The sequence below is a fragment of the Pristiophorus japonicus genome, chromosome 6 (genome assembly GCF_044704955.1).
Source record: "Pristiophorus japonicus isolate sPriJap1 chromosome 6, sPriJap1.hap1, whole genome shotgun sequence".
Lineage (NCBI taxonomy): Eukaryota > Metazoa > Chordata > Chondrichthyes > Pristiophoridae > Pristiophorus > Pristiophorus japonicus.
This window is the reverse complement of record NC_091982.1, coordinates 65,292,768-65,311,207: the sequence shown is the minus strand read 5'-3', so window position 1 is coordinate 65,311,207 and position 18,440 is coordinate 65,292,768. Positions and strand designations below refer to the sequence as shown.

Genomic DNA, 18,440 nt, shown 5'->3' with positions numbered 1-18,440 from the left:
AAGCACAGAGTATGAGTGGCAGCTTGCAAGTGTGAGTTATTTCAAAACTCAGTGGAGTACTTAGGGCACAGAGTAGACAAAGATGGTTTACATCCAACCAAGGGAAAGCTGGTTGCAATCAGAAATGCATCCACTTCCAAGAATGTCACTGAACTTCGATCATTTTTGGATCTTTTGAACTACTGTAAAAAGTTCCTACCAAATTTGGCTACAGTGTTACATCCACTGAATGAACTATTGAAAAAACAGGTCCATTGGAAGTATCAGAAGAATGCGATACACATTCAAGGAGTGTAAAAGCCAATTGGTAGAGAGGGTCGGGGTGGCCCATGATGTCCCAGGGCCGGGCACTCCAGCTCTATTTATAGCCCTGACCTGAGGATATGTTCTCTCGCATGATGGTCGTGCCACACAACATGATGGAGGGTGTCCTGAGTGGGAAGAACATAACCTCTGCCTCTATTTTTTCACATGTCAGCTGGATCTGCCATTCCCATATACACCTCTTCTAGACTCACCTTTTGTTTCTTTACATATCCCATTACTTTTTGGTTTTGCTTTGTACTATCAAACCTTTTGCCATTTAATCACTCCTGCTTTCCACCTTATCACATACCTTCCCTTTTGTTCTTTCCTACCCTCTCCCTTGCTTAAAATCCATTGCATCTCAAACCTTTTCCAGTTAGGACGAAAGTTCATCGATGAAACACCAGCTCTGTTTCTCTCCCCACAGATGTTGCCTGACCCACTGAGCATCCCCAACATTCCCTGCCATTTAAGTTATCCTGATGCTGTCCTGCTGGACCATGAACACCTTCAATTTCGTACAGAAGAGCCGAGGGCCCAGGGGCAGCACAGGCCTGCCCACACTGCAATATGTGTGCGCACCGCACTAGGTCCGTGTAGCAGAGCGTGTAGGTCTCCAGTCGTCCTGGTTAACCCTTGCCACTGGATAAAGGCCGAGCTCTGTCAAGCCCGTGTGGTGGCTGGTGTGCAACGGTCACCCCACGTTAAAAAAAATCCACGCACAGGCATCTTCCACCCTCAATTGGAGTTCAGGACTGGAACATCGGGTCCTTCATTGAAGCATCTGTGAACTCATGTGGAAGCAAGTCATCCTCGTTCGAGGGACCGCCTATGATGATCATGAGTTCACTATGACGTATCTAAGGAGATCAAGCTAGCATGTGACGCCTCTCCGTATGGAGTTGGGGCAGTGATCTCTCATGTACTACAAATAGAGGGGAAGAGAGACCAATTGTTTTTGTTTCACTACTCAGTGTCAGTGAGCGTAATTATGCGCAAATCGAAAGGGAAGCTTTGGCATTGATTTTTGGGGCCAAGAAGTTCCACAAATACTTGTATAGTCGTAGGTTTACCATCGTTACCATAAGCCCCTGACAGCAATCCTCCAGCCAAAGTCCCCAGTTCCAACATTAGCTGCAGCCCGAATGCAGAGATGGGATTTGATTTTGTCAGCATATACATATGATATTGAATACAGACGATCAGCTGATCACAGTAATGCTGATGCTTATGTCTAGATTATCTTCCTCATCACAAGTTACATCCAATAGGGAAGAAGTGTTTTATTTTTATATATTGATGAACTGCTAGTCACAGCTGAAAAGATTGGTAGAGCAACCAAACGTGACCCACTTATGTCAAAGTTGTATGATTACATTGCAAATGGATGGCCAAACCAGGTAACAGAGAAAAATATTCATCCATTCTTCATTCATAGGAATGAATTATCAGTCGATAAAGATTGTATCATGTGCAAGAGTGGTTATACCAAATAAATTCAGGTCCAAATTATTAGGAGATCTTCATGCCCAGCACCTGGGAATATGCTTGACCAAGAGATTTGCACGCAGTTACTTATGGTGGTCAAGTCTTGATAAAGATATGGAGTACATCGTGAGTCAGTGTACGACATGTCAGTCGGTAAGCAAGAAACCACCATCAGTACCATTACAGCCATGGAAATGGCCTCCCAGAGTGTGGCAAAGGTTACATATTGATTTTGCTGAGCTCGAAGGACAACAATTGTTTATTGTGATTGATAGCCACTCGAAGTGAGTCGAAGTGTTTCCAATGCAGAAAATAACAACAAGTAAAACATTAGACATTTTGCAAAGATTATTTTCTTCATTTGGCCTCCCAGAAGAAATCGTTTCTGATAATGGATCACAATTTTGTTCAGAAGAATTTGCACAGTTCACGAGCAAAAAATGTGAAACATACCAAGGTTTCACCATACCACCCTGCTTCAAATGGTGCAGCAGAGCACACAGTACAAATTGTAAAATGTGCCATCATCAAACAGATGTTGGATCTGAATCCAAAGAATTGACAGTTGTCATTGGACCACAAATTGACGAATTTTCTAATTACGTATCGTAATTGTTATGTATGTACTTTTAGGATCACTAGCCACTAGATGGCATGACTGTTGGAGGCCAGTGAGCTGCACACATGTGTGTGTAACCCAAGTATGAAAGGCCAGCCATTTTGTATATTAGTCACTTTGGGCCTTAATAAAGCAGAGCCAAGGTTAAACCTCTTGGAGTTAAACAGTACTCAGTCTAACAGCCATTGCGTCCTCATCCTCGTCCTCGTCTAGGCCAACATCCCCAGCTTTGAAGCACTGACCACACTTGATCAGCTCCACTGGGCAGGCTACATTGTTCGCATGCCAGACACGAGACTCCCAAAGCAAGCAAGTGCTCTACTCGGAACTCGCCCACGGCAAATGAGCCAAAGGTGGGCAGAGGAAATGTTACAAGGACACCCTCAAAGCCTCCCTGATAAAGTGTGACATCCCCACTGACACCTGGGAGTCCCTGGCCAAAGACCGTCCTAAGTGGAGGAAGTGCATCCGGGAAGGCGCTGAGCTCCTCGAGTATCGTCGCCGAGACCATGCAGAAATCAAGCGTAGGTAGCAGAAGGAGTGTGCAGCAAACCAGTCCCACCCACCCTTTCCCTCAACAACTATCTGTCCCACCTGTGACAGAGACTGTATTAGACTGTACAGCCACTTAAGAACTCATGCTAAGAGTGGAAGCAAGTCTTCTTCGATTCTGAGGGACAGCCTATGATGATGATGACAGAAGAGTAATCATTCATCATAGGCAGTCCTTTGAGGAAGACTTGCTTCCACTCTAAAAGTGAGTTCTCAGGTGACTGAACAGTCCAATATGGGAATTACAGTCTCTGTCACAGGTGGGGCAGACAGTGGTTGAAGGAAAGGATGGGTGGGACTGGTTTGCCGCACGCTCCTTCTGGATGCTCTTCCTCCACTTAGGGCGGTCTTGGGCTAGGGACTCCCAGGTGTCTGTGGGGATATTGCACTTTATCAAGGAGGCTTTGAGGGTGCCATTGAAATGTTTCCTCTGCCCACCTGGGGCTCGCTTGCTGTGTATGAGTTCCGAGTAGAACGCTTGCTTTGGGTGTCTTGTGTCAGGCATGCGATCGAGTGTGGTCAGTGCTTCGATGCTGGGGATGTTGACCTGGTTGAGGACGCTAACGTTGGTGCGTCTGTCCTCCCAGGGGATTTGCAGGATCTTGCGGTGACATCGTTGGTGGTATTTCTCCAGCGATTTGAGGTGTCTACTGCATATGGTCCATGTCTCTGAGTCATACAGGAGGGTGGATATCACTACAGTCCTGTAGACCATAAGCTTGGTTGCAGATTTGAGGGTCTGATTTTCGAACACTCTTTTCCTCAGGTAGCCGAAGGCTGCGCTGGCTCACTGGAGGCGGTGTTGAATCTCGTAATCCAGTTCCCATGAACCATTCCCGATACTCTGTAATTCCCGGCAGAGACAGAAATTCCATCTCCTTCCAGCCCCGTAAATCTATTCCCAAAATATATCCCAGAGTTCCCACCACTCTCCACCCTAAGCACCAATTCGGGACTGAGAAGCCCTGCCCCATTCCCCCCTCCCCACTATTCAGATAATTCACCACTAGGAAATGGAACAATCCCAACACCCCACTCTGTAGACATTCGGGGGGGGGGTAGAGTAGGGCACAGATACCCCGTCACCCCTCCCACATTAAGCTGGAAATCGGGCCCTGGGAACACGGGGAACTGGTCCTCAATGGAAAGAAAATCCAGGCTTGATACATCCTCCCCGGCTCAACACAACACCCCGAAGAGTGTTTGCTGCCTGCTATCTTATACCCAATCCCTTCCCTCCCCATTCCCCCTTCACCAACCTGCCCTATTCTCCATTCTTCACCCAGCATTCCCCTTCCTCGCTCCTATTCTCCCCTTCCACCTCCATTCCTAAGGCCTCTCCTCTTCCCCCCACTTCCCTCCTGCCCTCCTCCCATTCCCTGCCTCTCTACTCTCCCGCTCTTCGCTTGGATCCAATTTTCCCCTTTGCCATCTCACCCTGCTCCACCTGACTATTGCTCAGTCACAGCAGATCCGCAACTCATGGTTAATTCCCGAACCGAACGACGTTGAGCTGTTTGCTTACCTTCCACTGCATGTGCTGGCTTCGGCTCAAGCACCTTCACTTCAGGTATTTGCGAGTGTTTTTCTGAATGGACAAAACAAAGGTATCTCAGTTAACAAAATCATATTTTGTTCTATTATAAAGGACAAATGCTGTATGTGTTGCCCCTTCCCATCTCAAATTGCACTGAGACCCCCCATAGTCAGGCTCTGTCAATGGGAAAATGCCTTTTAACAGTGTCAACATTTACCTGCTGTATCTGTAGGTGACCCCGTGCTTGGCATTTACAGGGTTCAGTGCCTGTTACATAATGTTCAGTGCAAAGCCCATCGATGGTTCGGTGCTGTGGCAGCGAGACCCGGCATTAAGCTCCAGTGTAAGACATTCAGGACAAAATTCGGTATCGCTCCGTTTGGGGACGGTAACTGAGGTGAGGCGGGACTTCTTGCGCCCTTCGTGGAAGTCTCGACCCCGGACGTCAAATTGGGGTACCGCCCCCGAGAGGGAGTGGAACCAATGTCGGGCGCTCCACTTGCTTTCGGGGGCAGGACCACGGCGGTAAGCCCACGAACTTTTCAGTGCTATGTGGCCTCAACCGTAGCTCCGGCTCGAGCACAGGGCCTTCTCCTTCTGTTAAAGGGGAACAAACACTGCGAGCTCTGCCATGGGTCGAGGGGCCTCCACTTTGCCCCCGGGGATGCAGGAAGCGGAGTGCCGGGCTGCACTATTGGGGCACGGACCCCGCGAAAGATACAATGGTAGGTCTGCACAGAGAGGTCTTAAATGGAGCAGAGTTAAACAGAGTGGTTTATTTGGGAATTTGGAAAGAGTGGGAATTTGGATAAGAGGGGAAGATTAATTTAAAAATTAAAAATAGGTAAGTGATGTCTCAGAGGCAGCAGACCTGCGTGGGAGCAGCAGCGGGAGTCTCAACAGGCAACATTTGAGAGGGATGTCAGAGTTTAAAAGTGACGTCGGCACAAGGGAAGTAGCTGATTGGTGAGTGTTTTTTTTCTCAGTTAAGTTAGCTAAATCAGCTGATTGCTGAGTAGTTGCTGGGTGTGTTTTGCTAATGTTTAGAGTTTAGTTCTATTTGATAGTTGCGAGTGTAACTAGAGGGTTGGCAGGGCAGCTCAGTCCCGTGGATTGCACATCCTGTGGCATGTGGAAAGTCCTGGATGTTTCAAACAGCTGGGACGACCACGTGTACAGTAGATATCTCCAGCTTCACCAACTCGAGCTCCGTGTTTTAGAGCTTGAGCGGCGGCTGGAGTCACTGCGGTGCATCCGTGAGACTGAGAGCTACGTGGAAAGCACGTTTCTAGAGGCGGTCACCCAGCAGTTTAATAGTGTGCAGGCAGAGAGGGCGTGGGTGACTGCCAGACAGAAGAGGAGGACTAGGCAGGTAGTGCAGGAGACTCCGAGTCTATCTCGCTCTCCAACCAGTACTCTGTTCTGAATACCGGTGAGGGCGATGGTGGCTCTGGGGATTGCAGCCAGAGCCAAGTCTACGGCACCACGGGTGGCTCAGCTGCAGAGGGGAGAAAGAAGAATGGAAGAGCTATAGTGGTAGGGGATTCAATAGTCAGGGGAGCAGACAGGTGTTTCTGCGGCCGCAGACATGACTCCAGGATGGCATGTTGTCTCCCTGGTGCCAGGGCCAAGGATGTCACCGAGCGGCTGCAGGGTATTCTGGGGGGAGAGGGTGAACAGCCAGAGGTCGTGGTCCATATCGGGACCAATGTCATAGGTAGAAAGAAGGATGAGGTCCTATAGGCAGAGTTTGGGGAGTTAGGAGAGAGATTAAAAAGCAGGACCTCAAAAGTAATAATCTCCAGATTACTCCCGGTGCCACGAGCTAGTGAGTACAGAAATAGGAGGATAGAGCAGATGAATGCATGGCTGGAGAGATGGTGCAGGCGGGAGGGCTTTAGATTCCTGAGGCATCGGAATGCTTCTCGGTGAGGTAGGACCTGTACAAGTCAGACGGGTTGCACCTCAACAGAGCCGGGACCAATATCTCTTCGTGCGGGGGGGGGGGAGGGGGGGGGGCCGGGGAGAGTTGCTAGTGCTGTTGGGGAGGTTTTAAACTAGCTTGGCAGGGTGGAGGGAACCTAGATTTAGTAGGGAGGGGAATAAAGCTGGAGTTAGAAAGCAAAAATGCAGAAAGTGAGTTTGAAGGACAAAGGAAACAAGCAGGAAAAAAGGGTAAAAAAACAAATTTAAAAGCTCTTTGTCTAAATGCACGTAGCATTCGTAACAAAATAGATGAGTTGACGGCACAAATTGAGACAAATGGGTATGATCTGATAGCCATTACAGAGATGTGGTTGCAAGGTGACCAGGACTGGGAATTAAATATTCAGGGGTATTTGAAAAACCAGAAGGATAGACAGAAAGGAAAAGGAGGTGGGGTAACTCTGTTATTAAAAGATGGGATCAGTGCGTTAGTGAGAAACGATATTGGCTCAGAGGATCAAGATGTTGGGCTCAATTTTCCACGGTCATTTGTGCCTTTTTTTGGCATGTGCCATTTTTTCTGGCGTATTTATTTTTTTCCCCTTGCGATCTGCGCCGGTGTAACTGATTTAGTTACGATTTTGCTAGGCCAGTTTTTTTTTGATGTCATAGTCTGCGGCAGTTTTTTCAATGGTTCGCAGTTTGGCCAACATTTTTTCCTCTTAGGTCGGCGTATCTGGCCACTCCCGAAAAACCTTCTGGTGAGTTAAGAAAACCAGCGCACATTCACAAATCTGTGCTGACAGGGCTGTGGGCTTCTCCAAGATTGCTGACTTCCCAAAGGTACAGGGCTGCATTGATTGTACCCACATCGCCTTGCGAGCACCTTTGAAGGATACCGAGATGTACAGGAACAGAAAAGGCATCCACTCCATTAATGTGCAGCTCGTGTGTGACGACATGCATCATATCATGTGAATCGATGCAAGAAACCCTGGCAGCACCCATGATGCATTCATCCTACCCGACAGCATTATATCTGCCATGTTTCAGCAGCAGCCAGAAGGGCAGAGCTGTCTACTGGGAGACAAAGGGTACGGCCTCGCCACCTGGCTCACGATGCTCCTATGTGTAACCCGGACGGAAGCTGACCGTCAATACAACATGTCGCACATTGTGACATGCAGCATCATTGAGAGGACCATTGGCATATTGAAACAGCATTTCCGATGCCTGGACCATTCCGGAGGCTATTTGCTGTACACCCCTGAGATTATCGGTCAGTTCACTGTTGTTTGCTGCATGCTGCATAACTTAGCCATCATGAGGCAGCAGCACCTGGTAGTGGAAGACCCAGCTGCGGTGAGAGTGGCTGATGATAATGATGTGGAAGATGCAGGTGACGAGCAGGAGGAGGAGGAGGACGAGAAGGACGAGGTAGTCATGCAAGTGCCTGAGGCCGGAGCACGACGGCGGAGGAGGGCGGGCCATCATGCTCCTTTATCGATTGCTTGAGCCTTGCACCAACAGCTCATCCGTGAACATTTACTGATGCCTGATGGGCTCAGCGACAACTATTCCACATGGACATGTTTACTGTTTGGAGCTGTTCCGTAATGTTGTGTTGTGTTAATGGCACGTGATTCAGTTTTAATGTAAAAAATATTTTATTCAAATGTTTACAAATGGCTTAACTTAACTTTAATAAGATGATTCTTGTATCAAACTTTTCTTTAATATCACTCTTTAAGATCATTTATAAACTTGTAAATTTACATAACTTACAAAAAACTTTTAATTTCAGAACAGTTACAACAGTAACAATAATAACAACAACAGCAGCAGCAGCAAAGAAAGGCTGCATCCATCTCTCCTCCACTTTATTCTCAGACCGTCCGCTGCGCTTGGTCTAGGACTCTCCACTACCCCTGTCCACAGGCGGTGGCACAGTGTTTCTCGGCTTGATACCAAGGTTATTCTTTCCAACATCTTGGGTACTGCACACCTCTTTAGGGTGCGGGGGGGGGGGGGCGCGGGTGGCGGGGGGGGTGTCAGCCTCAGGTGGCAAGTTGGAGGGCCCAGGCGGCAAGTTGGAGGGCCCGGCTTTGGGCTCTTCAGAGGCTGGTGTGGGGATTGGAGTGGGAGTGGCAGTCGATTCTGTCAATGGGCGCGGGGTCTGGGCGTGTTCCCTTATTGCAACAGCTAACTCCAACATGCCGTCCCTCATGCACCCTAACAGTGTCTCAACTACCTGCAACATTCCCTCCCTCATGGTCAGTGACGTGGTTTGCACTACCTCCCACATGGCCACTATTCCCTCACTGATGGTCCCGGATATCGTTCCCATTTCTCATATCATTGCTGTTACTTCTCCTGACAGTCCCACTACCTCATCACGGATGGGGTCCAGGAGTGATTGGGTAAGGTCAATGCTCTCCGCACTCAATGACATAATCTGAACCATATCTGTTAGATCCTGCACCTCAGAAGAGTGCGGTCAAGCTCTCATTCCCTTCCTCCCTACGGGTGTGGCTCAAACCCCACCACCGGGACCCGCAACCTCAGAAGGTGTGAAACCATGGAATGTCCCACCAACATTCAATCTACTAGTCATGGAAGGGACTGTCACCTCCATAAGCGGCACCTCCTCCAAAGTCAGTACAACAGTGGGAGTTTCATCCAGCTCCATCCCCTCCCCCTCACCCCTATGGATGGATTACAAGACGTTCTCCTCTTCAGGCTCGTCCGCGTCTGAATCTTCTTCTGCATCGTCAGGGTTGGCCTCAACTTCTGCAAAATATAACAGAACAGTCAAATGATTAGTAGCAGAGGAGGGGGCAGGATGTGTGGTATGAGTAGGCTCACACATCGCAGACCAGGCAACAGGCTGATTTGAAGAACCACTATGAATTTGCAGGAGTTTCCCTCTCCCTCAAGTGTGGGCCCAGCTTGTGCAGTGGTGATTGCTTTTTTCCAGGTAGGACCCATCAAAGCAGCAACCCTCTCTTCCAAGGGTGTCAGTGGCTGCAGATTTGCCGGGCCTCCTCCTGTTCGAGTTCTTTCCCTTTTATTATGTGTCACCTTCCTCTGCAAAGATGAAAATACAACTTTTTAGAGAGGGTGTCTTTCTGCTGGGTGGAACATATACAGCTGGTCACATTTACAATTGCATTGAATAAAGGAAGATATTACTTACACTAACTACTTGACCATGGTCCTGCCATTTCTTTTTACACTGGCCTCCAGATCTCAGGGTGGTCACCATTGCACAGTAATCTTCTGCAAGTTGGTTCCAACGTTTCTTCATTTCTTTTGGCCGAACTTTTATGTGACCTCTGCTTGTGTCCAGCTTGTGCCATCTGTTCTCAAACACAGTAACTAGTGCTGCAACTTCATCCTGTAAGAAATTCTTGGTCCTTGCACTGCGTTGCATCTTGTATTGCTGCAGCTGCGATTTTTCCAATGTTCTTAACAGCACTCCTTCTCACACACACACCTGGCTCTTTAAAAATGGCCGATTGCCAAATCCCAGCTGTACTGAGCATGCGCGTCCATTGGAACGACGTCAAAAACGTAACTTTTTTTTCCGCGCATGCGCAGAAGGTGCGGCATTGTATTTTGGTGCAGACAGCAGGCTCCACCCCCCCGAGGCCATTGGACACACTGCGCGGCACCAAATTCAAATTATACATTGGAGAAATTTTGGCAAAAGATTTCTGCTGTATTTTTGGCCCAGAAAAACAGGCGAAACTCTGGCAATATGCCAGAAAACGGGCTTGGGGAAAATTGAGCCCGTAGAATCAGTTTGGGTGGAGATAAGTAATAATATGAGGAAGAAGTGACCAGTATGTGTAGTCTATCGGCCCCCTAACAGTAGCTACACTGTTGGACGGAGTATAAATCAAGAAATAATGGATGCTTGTAATAAAGGAACGGCAATAATAATGGGTGATTTTAACCTTCATATTGATTGGACAAATTAAATTGGCCAGGGTAGCCTTGAAGAGGAGTTCATAGAGTGTATCTGGAAAAGTTTCCTTGATCGGTACATTGCGCACCAGGCTATCTTAGATCTGGTACTTTGTAATGAGATAGTAAAAGATCCTCTAGGAATGAGTGATCATAATATGGTTGAATTTCAAATTCAGCTGGAGGGTAAGTAAGTTGATTCTCAAACCAGTGTCCTGAGCTTAAATAAAGGAGACTACAAAGGTATGAAGGCAGAGTTGGCTAAAGTGGACTGGGGAAATAGATTAAAGTGTGGGACGGTTGATGAGCAGTGGCAGACATTAAAAGAGATATTTCGTAAGTCGCAACAAAAATATATCCCAATGATAAGGAAAGGCTGTAAGAGAAGGGATAACCATCCGTGGCTAACTAAGGAAATAAGGGATAGTATCAAATTGAAAACAAAGACATACAATGTGGCCAACACTAGTGGGAGGCCAGAGGATTGGGAATTTTTTTAAAGCCAGCTGAGAACGATTAAAAAAATGATTAAGAGAGGGAAGGTAGATTATGAAAGTAAACCAGCCATGAACATATTGAATGGTGGTGCAGGCTTGAAGGGCCGAACGGCCTACTCCTGCACCTATTTTCTATGTTTCTATGTAGCACGAAATATAAAAACAGATAGTAAGAATTTCTTTAGGTACATAAAAAGGAAAAGAGTGGCGAAAGTAAATGTTGGTCCCCTAGACGATGAGACTGGGGAATTAATAATGGAGAACAGGGAAATGGCACAGACGTTGAACAAATATTTTTTATCGGCATTCATGGTAGAAGACACTAAAAACATCCCAATAGTGGATAATCAAGGGATCAAGGGGCTATAGGGAGGGAGGAACTTAATACAATCACTATCACTAATGAAGAAGTACTCAGTAAAATAATGGTTCGAAAGGTGGACAAGTCCCCTGGACCTGATGCCTTACATCCTAGGGTCATAAAAGAAGTGGCTGCATGATAGTGGATGGATTGGTTGTAATTTACCAAAATTCCCTGGTTTCTGGGGCGGTCCCAACGGATTGGAAAACCTCAAACATAATGCCCCATTTTTAAAAAAAGGCAGACAAAAAGCAGGAAACTATAGACCAGTTAGACTAACATCTGTCATTGGGAAAATGTTGGAGTCCATTATTAAGGAAGCAGTAGCGGGACATTTGGAAAAGCATAATTCAATCAAGCAGAGTCAGCATGGTTTTATGAAAGGGAAATCATGTTTGACAAATTTGGTGGAATTCTTTGAGGATGTAACAAGCAGGGTGGATAAAGGGGAACCAGTGGATGTGGTATATTTGGATTTCTGGAAGGCATTCAATAAAGTGCCACATAAAAGGTTACTGCACAAGATAAAAGTTGGGTGTAATATATTAGCATGGATAGAGGATTGGCTAACTAGCAGAAAACAGAGAGTTGGGATAAATGGGTAATTTTCTGGTTGGCAAACAGTGACTAGTGGGTTTCTACAGGGATCAGTGCTGGGTCCTCAATTATTTACACTCTATATTAATGACTTGGATGAAGGGACCGAATGTAATGTAGCTAAGTTTGCTGATGACACAAAGATGGGTGGAAAAGCAAATTGTGAGGAGGACACAAAAAGTCTGCAAAGGTATATAGACAGGCTAAGTGAGTGGGCAAATATTTGGCAGATGGAATATAATGTGGGAAAATGGGAAGTTATCCACTTTGGCAGACATAATAGAAAAGCAAATTATAATTTAAATGGAGAAAAATTGCAAAGTGCTGCAGTACAGAGAGACCTGGGGGTTCTTGTGCATGAAACACAAGTTAGTATGCAGGTACAGCAAGTAATCAGGAAAGCAAATGGAATGTTGGCCTTTATTGCAAGGGAGATAGAGTATAAAAGCAGAGAAGTTCTGCTACAACTGTACCGGGTATTGGTGAGGCCACACCTAGATTACTGCGTACAGTTTTGGTCTCTGTATTTAAGGAAGGATATACTTGCATTGGAGACTGCTCAGAGAAGGTTCACTAGGTTAATTCTGGGGATGAGGGGGTTGACCTATAAAGATAGGTTGAGTAGGTAGGGCCTATACACATTGGAGTTCAGAAGAACGAGAGGTGATCTTAGTGAAACTTTTCAGATAATGAGGGGGCTCGACAAGGTGGACACAGAGGGGATATTTCCTCTCAGAGGGGAAACGAAAACTAGGGGACATTGTCTTAGAATAAGGCGCTGCCCATTTAAAACTGAGATGAGGAGTAACTTCTTCTCTCAGAGGGTTGTAAATCTGTGGAATTCTCTGCCTCAGAGAGCTGTGGAGGCTGGGTCATTGAATATATTTAAGGTAGAGATAGACAGATTTTTGACAAGGGAATAAAGGGTTATGGGGAGCGGGCAGGGAAGTGGAACTGAGTCCATGAATAGATCAGTATGATTTTATTGAATGGTGGAGCAGACTGGAGGGGCCAACTGGCCAAATGGCCTACTCCTGCTCCTGTTTCTTATGTTCTTATATGTTCTTATGTAGGTCGGCTGAGAGGACAAAATGGCGCAACTCCGCTTTAAGTTTCGCCCCGCGAGTGGAGTGCGGCCCGGTTCGGGACCCGCGAGGCCGGCGCTGATATCGCCTCACAGCGACTTCACGCGGCGCCGTCCAATTTCCACTTCGGAGTGAAAACGAGTGGCTGCGCATGGCGATGACATCATCATGATCATCGGAACAGCGGTCCGGCGAGCTACCGGCGGGAGCGGGGCACTGCCGGTCTTGTGCCTCCGCAAACAATGCGAATTCCTCCCCCAGTGAGTCTTTGAGAATGATCTAGTTTTTCAATCCGTTCTTTCAGGTAACTCCAACAAGAGCAGAAGAACAATGTCATTATAACTCCCCGAAACAGGAGCTCACAGATATCCAGTTCCCACAGATCATTCCCGATACTCTGAAAGCTATAATTCCCAGCATGGACAGAAATTCTATCTCAATCCAGCCCAGTTAATCTCACCCTAAAAATACCGCATAGTTCCCACCACTCTGCTTACCCTAAGCATCAAGTCGGGACTGAGAAGCCCCGCCCTATTCCCCCTCCCCATTATTCAGATAATTTACCCCTAGGAATGGAACAACCCCAATGCCCCATTGTGCAGAAATTCAGGGGGGGGGGGGGGCGGGGGCTAGAGTAGGACACAGGTATCCTGTCACCCCTCCCCTATTAAGCTGGAAATCGGGCCCTGGGAACACAGAAAACTGGTCCTCACTGGAAAGAAAATCCAGGCTTGACACATCCTCCTCAACAACACAGCCCCTCAAAGAGTGTTTGCTGCCTGCTATCTTGTACCCAATCGCTTCCCTCCCCATTCCCCCCTCACCAACCGTCCCTATTCCCCATTCTTCACCTAGTATTCCTTTTCCTGGCCTTCCACTTCCATTACCAAGGACTCTCCCCCTTTCCCCCATTTTTCTCCTGCCCTCCTCCCATTCCCTGCATCTCTACCCTCCACCTCTTCGCTTGGATCCAATTTTCCCCTTTGCCTTCTCACTCTGCTCCACCTGAATATTTATCAGTCACAGCAGATCTGCAACTCACGGTTAATTCCCAAACGCAGTGGTGTTGAGATGGTTGCTGGCACTTCTTCTGCTGGCTTCAACTCAATGACCTCCACTTCAGGTTTTTGCAAGTATTTTTCTGAATGGACAAAACAAAAATATCTCTGTTAACAAAATCATCCACTTGCTCTCGGGGGCAGGATCACAGCGGTGAGCCCATGAATTTTCCAGCGCTACGCGGCCTCTCCCTGCAGTGCCGGCTCGAGCACAGGGCCCTCCCCTTCCATTAAAGGGGAACAAATGCTGCGAGCTCTGCAGTGGGGCGAAGGGCCTCCACTACACCCCTGGGGATGCGGGAAGCGGAGTGCCTAGCTGCACCATTGGGGCATGGACCCCGTGAAAAACACAACGGTACGCTGGACTGGTGGGTCGGCCGAGATCGCAAAATGGCAGTGTGCAACTCCCATTTAAATTTCACCCCAAACTGAACACAACCCCCCGAAGAGTGTTTTCTGCCCATTTTCCTCTACCCAATCCATTCTCTCCCCATTCCCCCTTCACCAACCTTCCCTATTCCCCATTCTTCAGCTAGCATTCCCTTTCCACACTTGTATTCATCTCTTCCACACTTGTATTCACCTCTTCCACCTCCATTCCCAAGGCCTCTCCACTTCCCCCCACTTCCCTCCTGCCCTCCTCCCATCCCCTGCCTCTCTACCCTCCCCCTCTTCGCTTGGGTCCAATTTTCACCTTTGCCTTCTCACCCTGCTTCACCTGAATATTGCTCAGTTGCAGCAGATCCGCAACTCACGGTTAATTCCCGAACCCAACGGTGTTGGGCTGGATGCTTACCTTCCGCTGCATGTGTTGGCTTTGGCTCAAGCACCTTTACTACAGGTATTTGCGAGTGGTTTTCTGAATGGACAAAACCAAAATATCTCAATTAACAAATGTTGTGTATCTGTAAAGCATGCACTCCCATGTTCCGCCACCAGAGAGCGCATCCCCTGAAGTCCCAAGGGATCCCAGCATCCCTTGGGAGCACTGTACATAAGCCGGCCTCGAATGACTGTTCCTGACTCTGGAGTGTCTTAATAAAGACTGAGGTCACTGTTACTTTAATCTCCCTGTGTGCAGCCTCATCTGTGTTAGGAACACAACAACTGGTGACGAGTATACGAATCCAACGCAAAGATGCAGCAAACTGTGGGCATCCTGGAGAAGTTCTCGGAGGGTGTGGACTGGGAAGCTTACTGGTTAGACCAGTACTTTGTAGCCAACGAACTGGACAGAGAATGAAGCGCTACAAAAAGGAGAGCGGTCCTCCTCACGGTCTGCAGGGTACCGACCTACAGCTTCATGAAGAATCTTCTGGCTCCGGTGAACCCCACAGATAAGTCGTATAAGGAGCTGTGTACATTGGTTCGGGAGCATCTTAACCCGAGGGGGAGCGTGCTGATGGCGAGGTATCTGTTCTATACATACCAGCGATCTGAAGGTCAGGAAGTGTCGAGCTACGTTGCCGAGCTAAGGCGACTTGCAGGACAATGTGAGTTTGATGGCTACCTGGAGCAAATGCTCAGAGACTTTTTTGTACGAGGCATTGGCCACGAGACCATCGTATGAAAACCTTTGACTGTAGAGACGCCGATCCTCAGCAAGGCCATTGCGATAGCACAGGCGTTTTTGTCCACCAGTGATAACACTAAACAAATCTCAGCACACAAGTGCTAGCAATGTTCATAAATTAACTGGAACTGTGTTTGCGAACAGAAATGTAAAGGGCAGAAACCACGAGTCTGCAACTGCCAGCAGGCCTCAGGTGACCCAGATGACTCAGAGTCCACAACAAAGGATGAATGCAAGGCAATTCACACCTTGTTGGCATTGTGGAGGCTTCCATTCAGCCCATTCATGCTGCTTCAAAGGGTATGTTTGCAAGAGCTGTGGAACGATGGGGCACCTCCAACGAGCTTGCAGATGAGCTGCAAGCTCTGCAAAACCTGCTAACCACCAAGTGGCAGTGGAAGATCGGTCCATGGTGAACCAAAGCAATTTCGAGCCTCAGAGAGAGGAGGCAGATGCTGAAGTACACGGGATGCACACATTTTTGATGAAATGTCCACCTATAATTCTAAATGTAAAACTGAATGGCTTACCCGTAGCCATGGAACTGGACACTGGCGCTAGCCAATCCACCATGAGTAAAAAGATGTTTGAGAGGCTGTCGTGCAACAAGGCACTCAGACCAGCCCTGAGCCCCATCCACACGAAACTGGGAATGTACACCAAAGAGGTTATCACTGTCCTGGGCAGCGCCATGGTCAAGGTCATGGTGCACGAAATGCCACTCTGGATTGTTCCGGGCGATGGCCCCACACTGCTTGGAAATAGCTGGTTGGGCAAAATCCGCTGGAACTGTGATGACATCCGAGCGCTATCACATGTCGATGAGGCCTCATGTACCCAAGTTCTAAATAAATGTCCTTCCCTTTTTGAGCCAATCATTGAAAACTTTTCCGGGGTGAAGGTGCGGATCCACTTGGTCCCAGAGGCACGATCCATTCACCAGAAGGCGCGAGCGGTACCTCACATGATGAGGGAGAGAGTGGAAATTGAGCTGGACAGGCTGCAACGCGAAGGCATCATCTCCCCAGTGGAATTCAGTGAGTGGGCCAGTACTCAAAAGTGATGGCACGGTCAGGATTTGTGACGATTATAAAGTAACTATTAATCATTTCTCGCTGTAGGACCAATACCCGCTACCTAAGGTAGACGACCCATTTGCGACGCTGGCAGGAGGCAAAACGTTTACCAAGCTCGACCTGACTTCAGCCTACATGATGCAGGAGCTGGAGGGGTCTTCGAAGGGCCTCACCTGTATCAACACGCACGAGGGACTGTTCATCTACAACAGATACCCATTTGGAATTCGGTCAGCTGCAGCGATCTTCCAGAGAAACATGGAGAGCCTACTCAAGTCGGTACCACGCAAGGTGGTTTTTCAGGAGGACATATTGGTCATGGGTTGGGACACCATCGAGCACCTACAAAACCTGGAGGAGGTCCTTCAGCGACTGGATCGCGTAGGGCTGCGGCTGAAGAGGTCGAAATGCGTCTTCATGGCAACAGAAGTGGAGCTTTTGCGGAAAAAGATCATGGCAGATGGCATTCGGCCCACTGATGCCAAGACAGAGGCTATCAGGAACGCGCCCAGGCCACAGAAAGTCACGGAGCTGCGGTCATTCCTGGGAGTCCTCAACTATTTTGGTAACTTCCTACCGGGGTTAAGCACCCTCTTAGAGCCCCGACATGTATTATTGTGTAAAGGTGAGAACTGGGTATGGGGAAAAAAACAAGTAATTGCTTTTCAGAAAGCCAGAAACATTTTATGCTCCAACAAGCTGCTTGTATTGTATAACCCGTGTAAAAGACTTGTGCTAGCATGTGATGCGTCGTCGTACGGAGTCGGGTGTATATTACAACAAGCTAACATTGCGGAGAAGTTGCAACCTGTTGCCTATGCTTCCAGGAGCTTGTCTAAGGCCGAGAGGACCTACAGCATGATTGAGAAAGCGGCATTAGCATGTGTGTTCGGGGTAAAGAAAATGCATCAGTACCTGTTTGGCCTCAAATTTGAACTGGAAACCGATCACAAGCCTCTCATATCCCTGTTCGCTGAAAACAAGGGGATAAATACTAATGTCTCAGCCAGCATACAAAGGTGGGCACTCGCGCTATCAGCGTATAACTATAGCATCCGCCACAGGCCAGGCACCGAGAACTGTGCGGATGCTCTCAGTCGGCTACCATTGCTCACCACGGGGGTGGAAATGGCGCAGCCTGCAAACTTGTTGATGGTGGCGCAGCCCGCAGACTTGTTGATGGTCATGGAAGCATTTGAAAATGATAAATCACCTGTCATGGCCTGCCAGATTAGGACTTGGACCAGCCAAGATCCTCTGCTCTTCCTCGTAAAAAACTGTGTACTGCATGGGAGCTGGGCCAGCATCCCCGTTGAAATGCAAGAGCCAATCAAGCCGTTCCAGCATCGAAAGCACGAGCTGTCCATTCAGGCAGACTGCCTGTTGTGGAGTAACTGCGTAGTGCTACCCAAAAAGGGCAGGGAGATGTTCATCTCGGATCTCCACAGCACACACCCGGGTAGAGTAATGATGAAAGCGATAGCCAGATTCCACGTGTGGTGGCCCGGTATCGACTCTGAATTAGAGTCCTGTGTACGGCAATGCAGTGTGTGTGCTCAGTTGAGCAATGCGCCCAGAGAGGCACCACTAAGTTTGTGGTCCTAGCCCTCCAGACCATGGTGGAGGATCCATGTCGACTATGTGGGCCCGTTTCTCGGTAAAATGTTCCTGGTGGTGATGGAAGCTTTTTCAAAATGGATTGAATGTGAAATAATGTCGGGAAGCACTGCCACCGCCACCATTGAAAGCGTGAGGACTATGTTTGCCACCTACGGCCTGCCTGACACACTGGTCAG

The 18,440-nt window shown here is 48.1% G+C and overlaps 1 protein-coding gene across 1 annotated transcript in view; it reads right to left on the bottom strand.

The window, feature by feature from the left end:
- LOC139266116 (sterile alpha motif domain-containing protein 15-like) overlaps positions 1 to 18,440 on the bottom strand; it is a 283,681-nt gene that overhangs the window by 206,171 nt on the left and 59,070 nt on the right. Inside the window, exons 8-10 of the mRNA XM_070883964.1 lie at positions 14,792 to 14,854; positions 13,980 to 14,078; positions 4,491 to 4,553 (exon numbers count right to left, since the gene is read on the bottom strand). Of these exons, the coding sequence (XP_070740065.1) occupies positions 4,491 to 4,553; positions 13,980 to 14,078; positions 14,792 to 14,854 (225 nt within the window). The remainder of the gene's footprint in view (positions 1 to 4,490; positions 4,554 to 13,979; positions 14,079 to 14,791; positions 14,855 to 18,440) is intronic.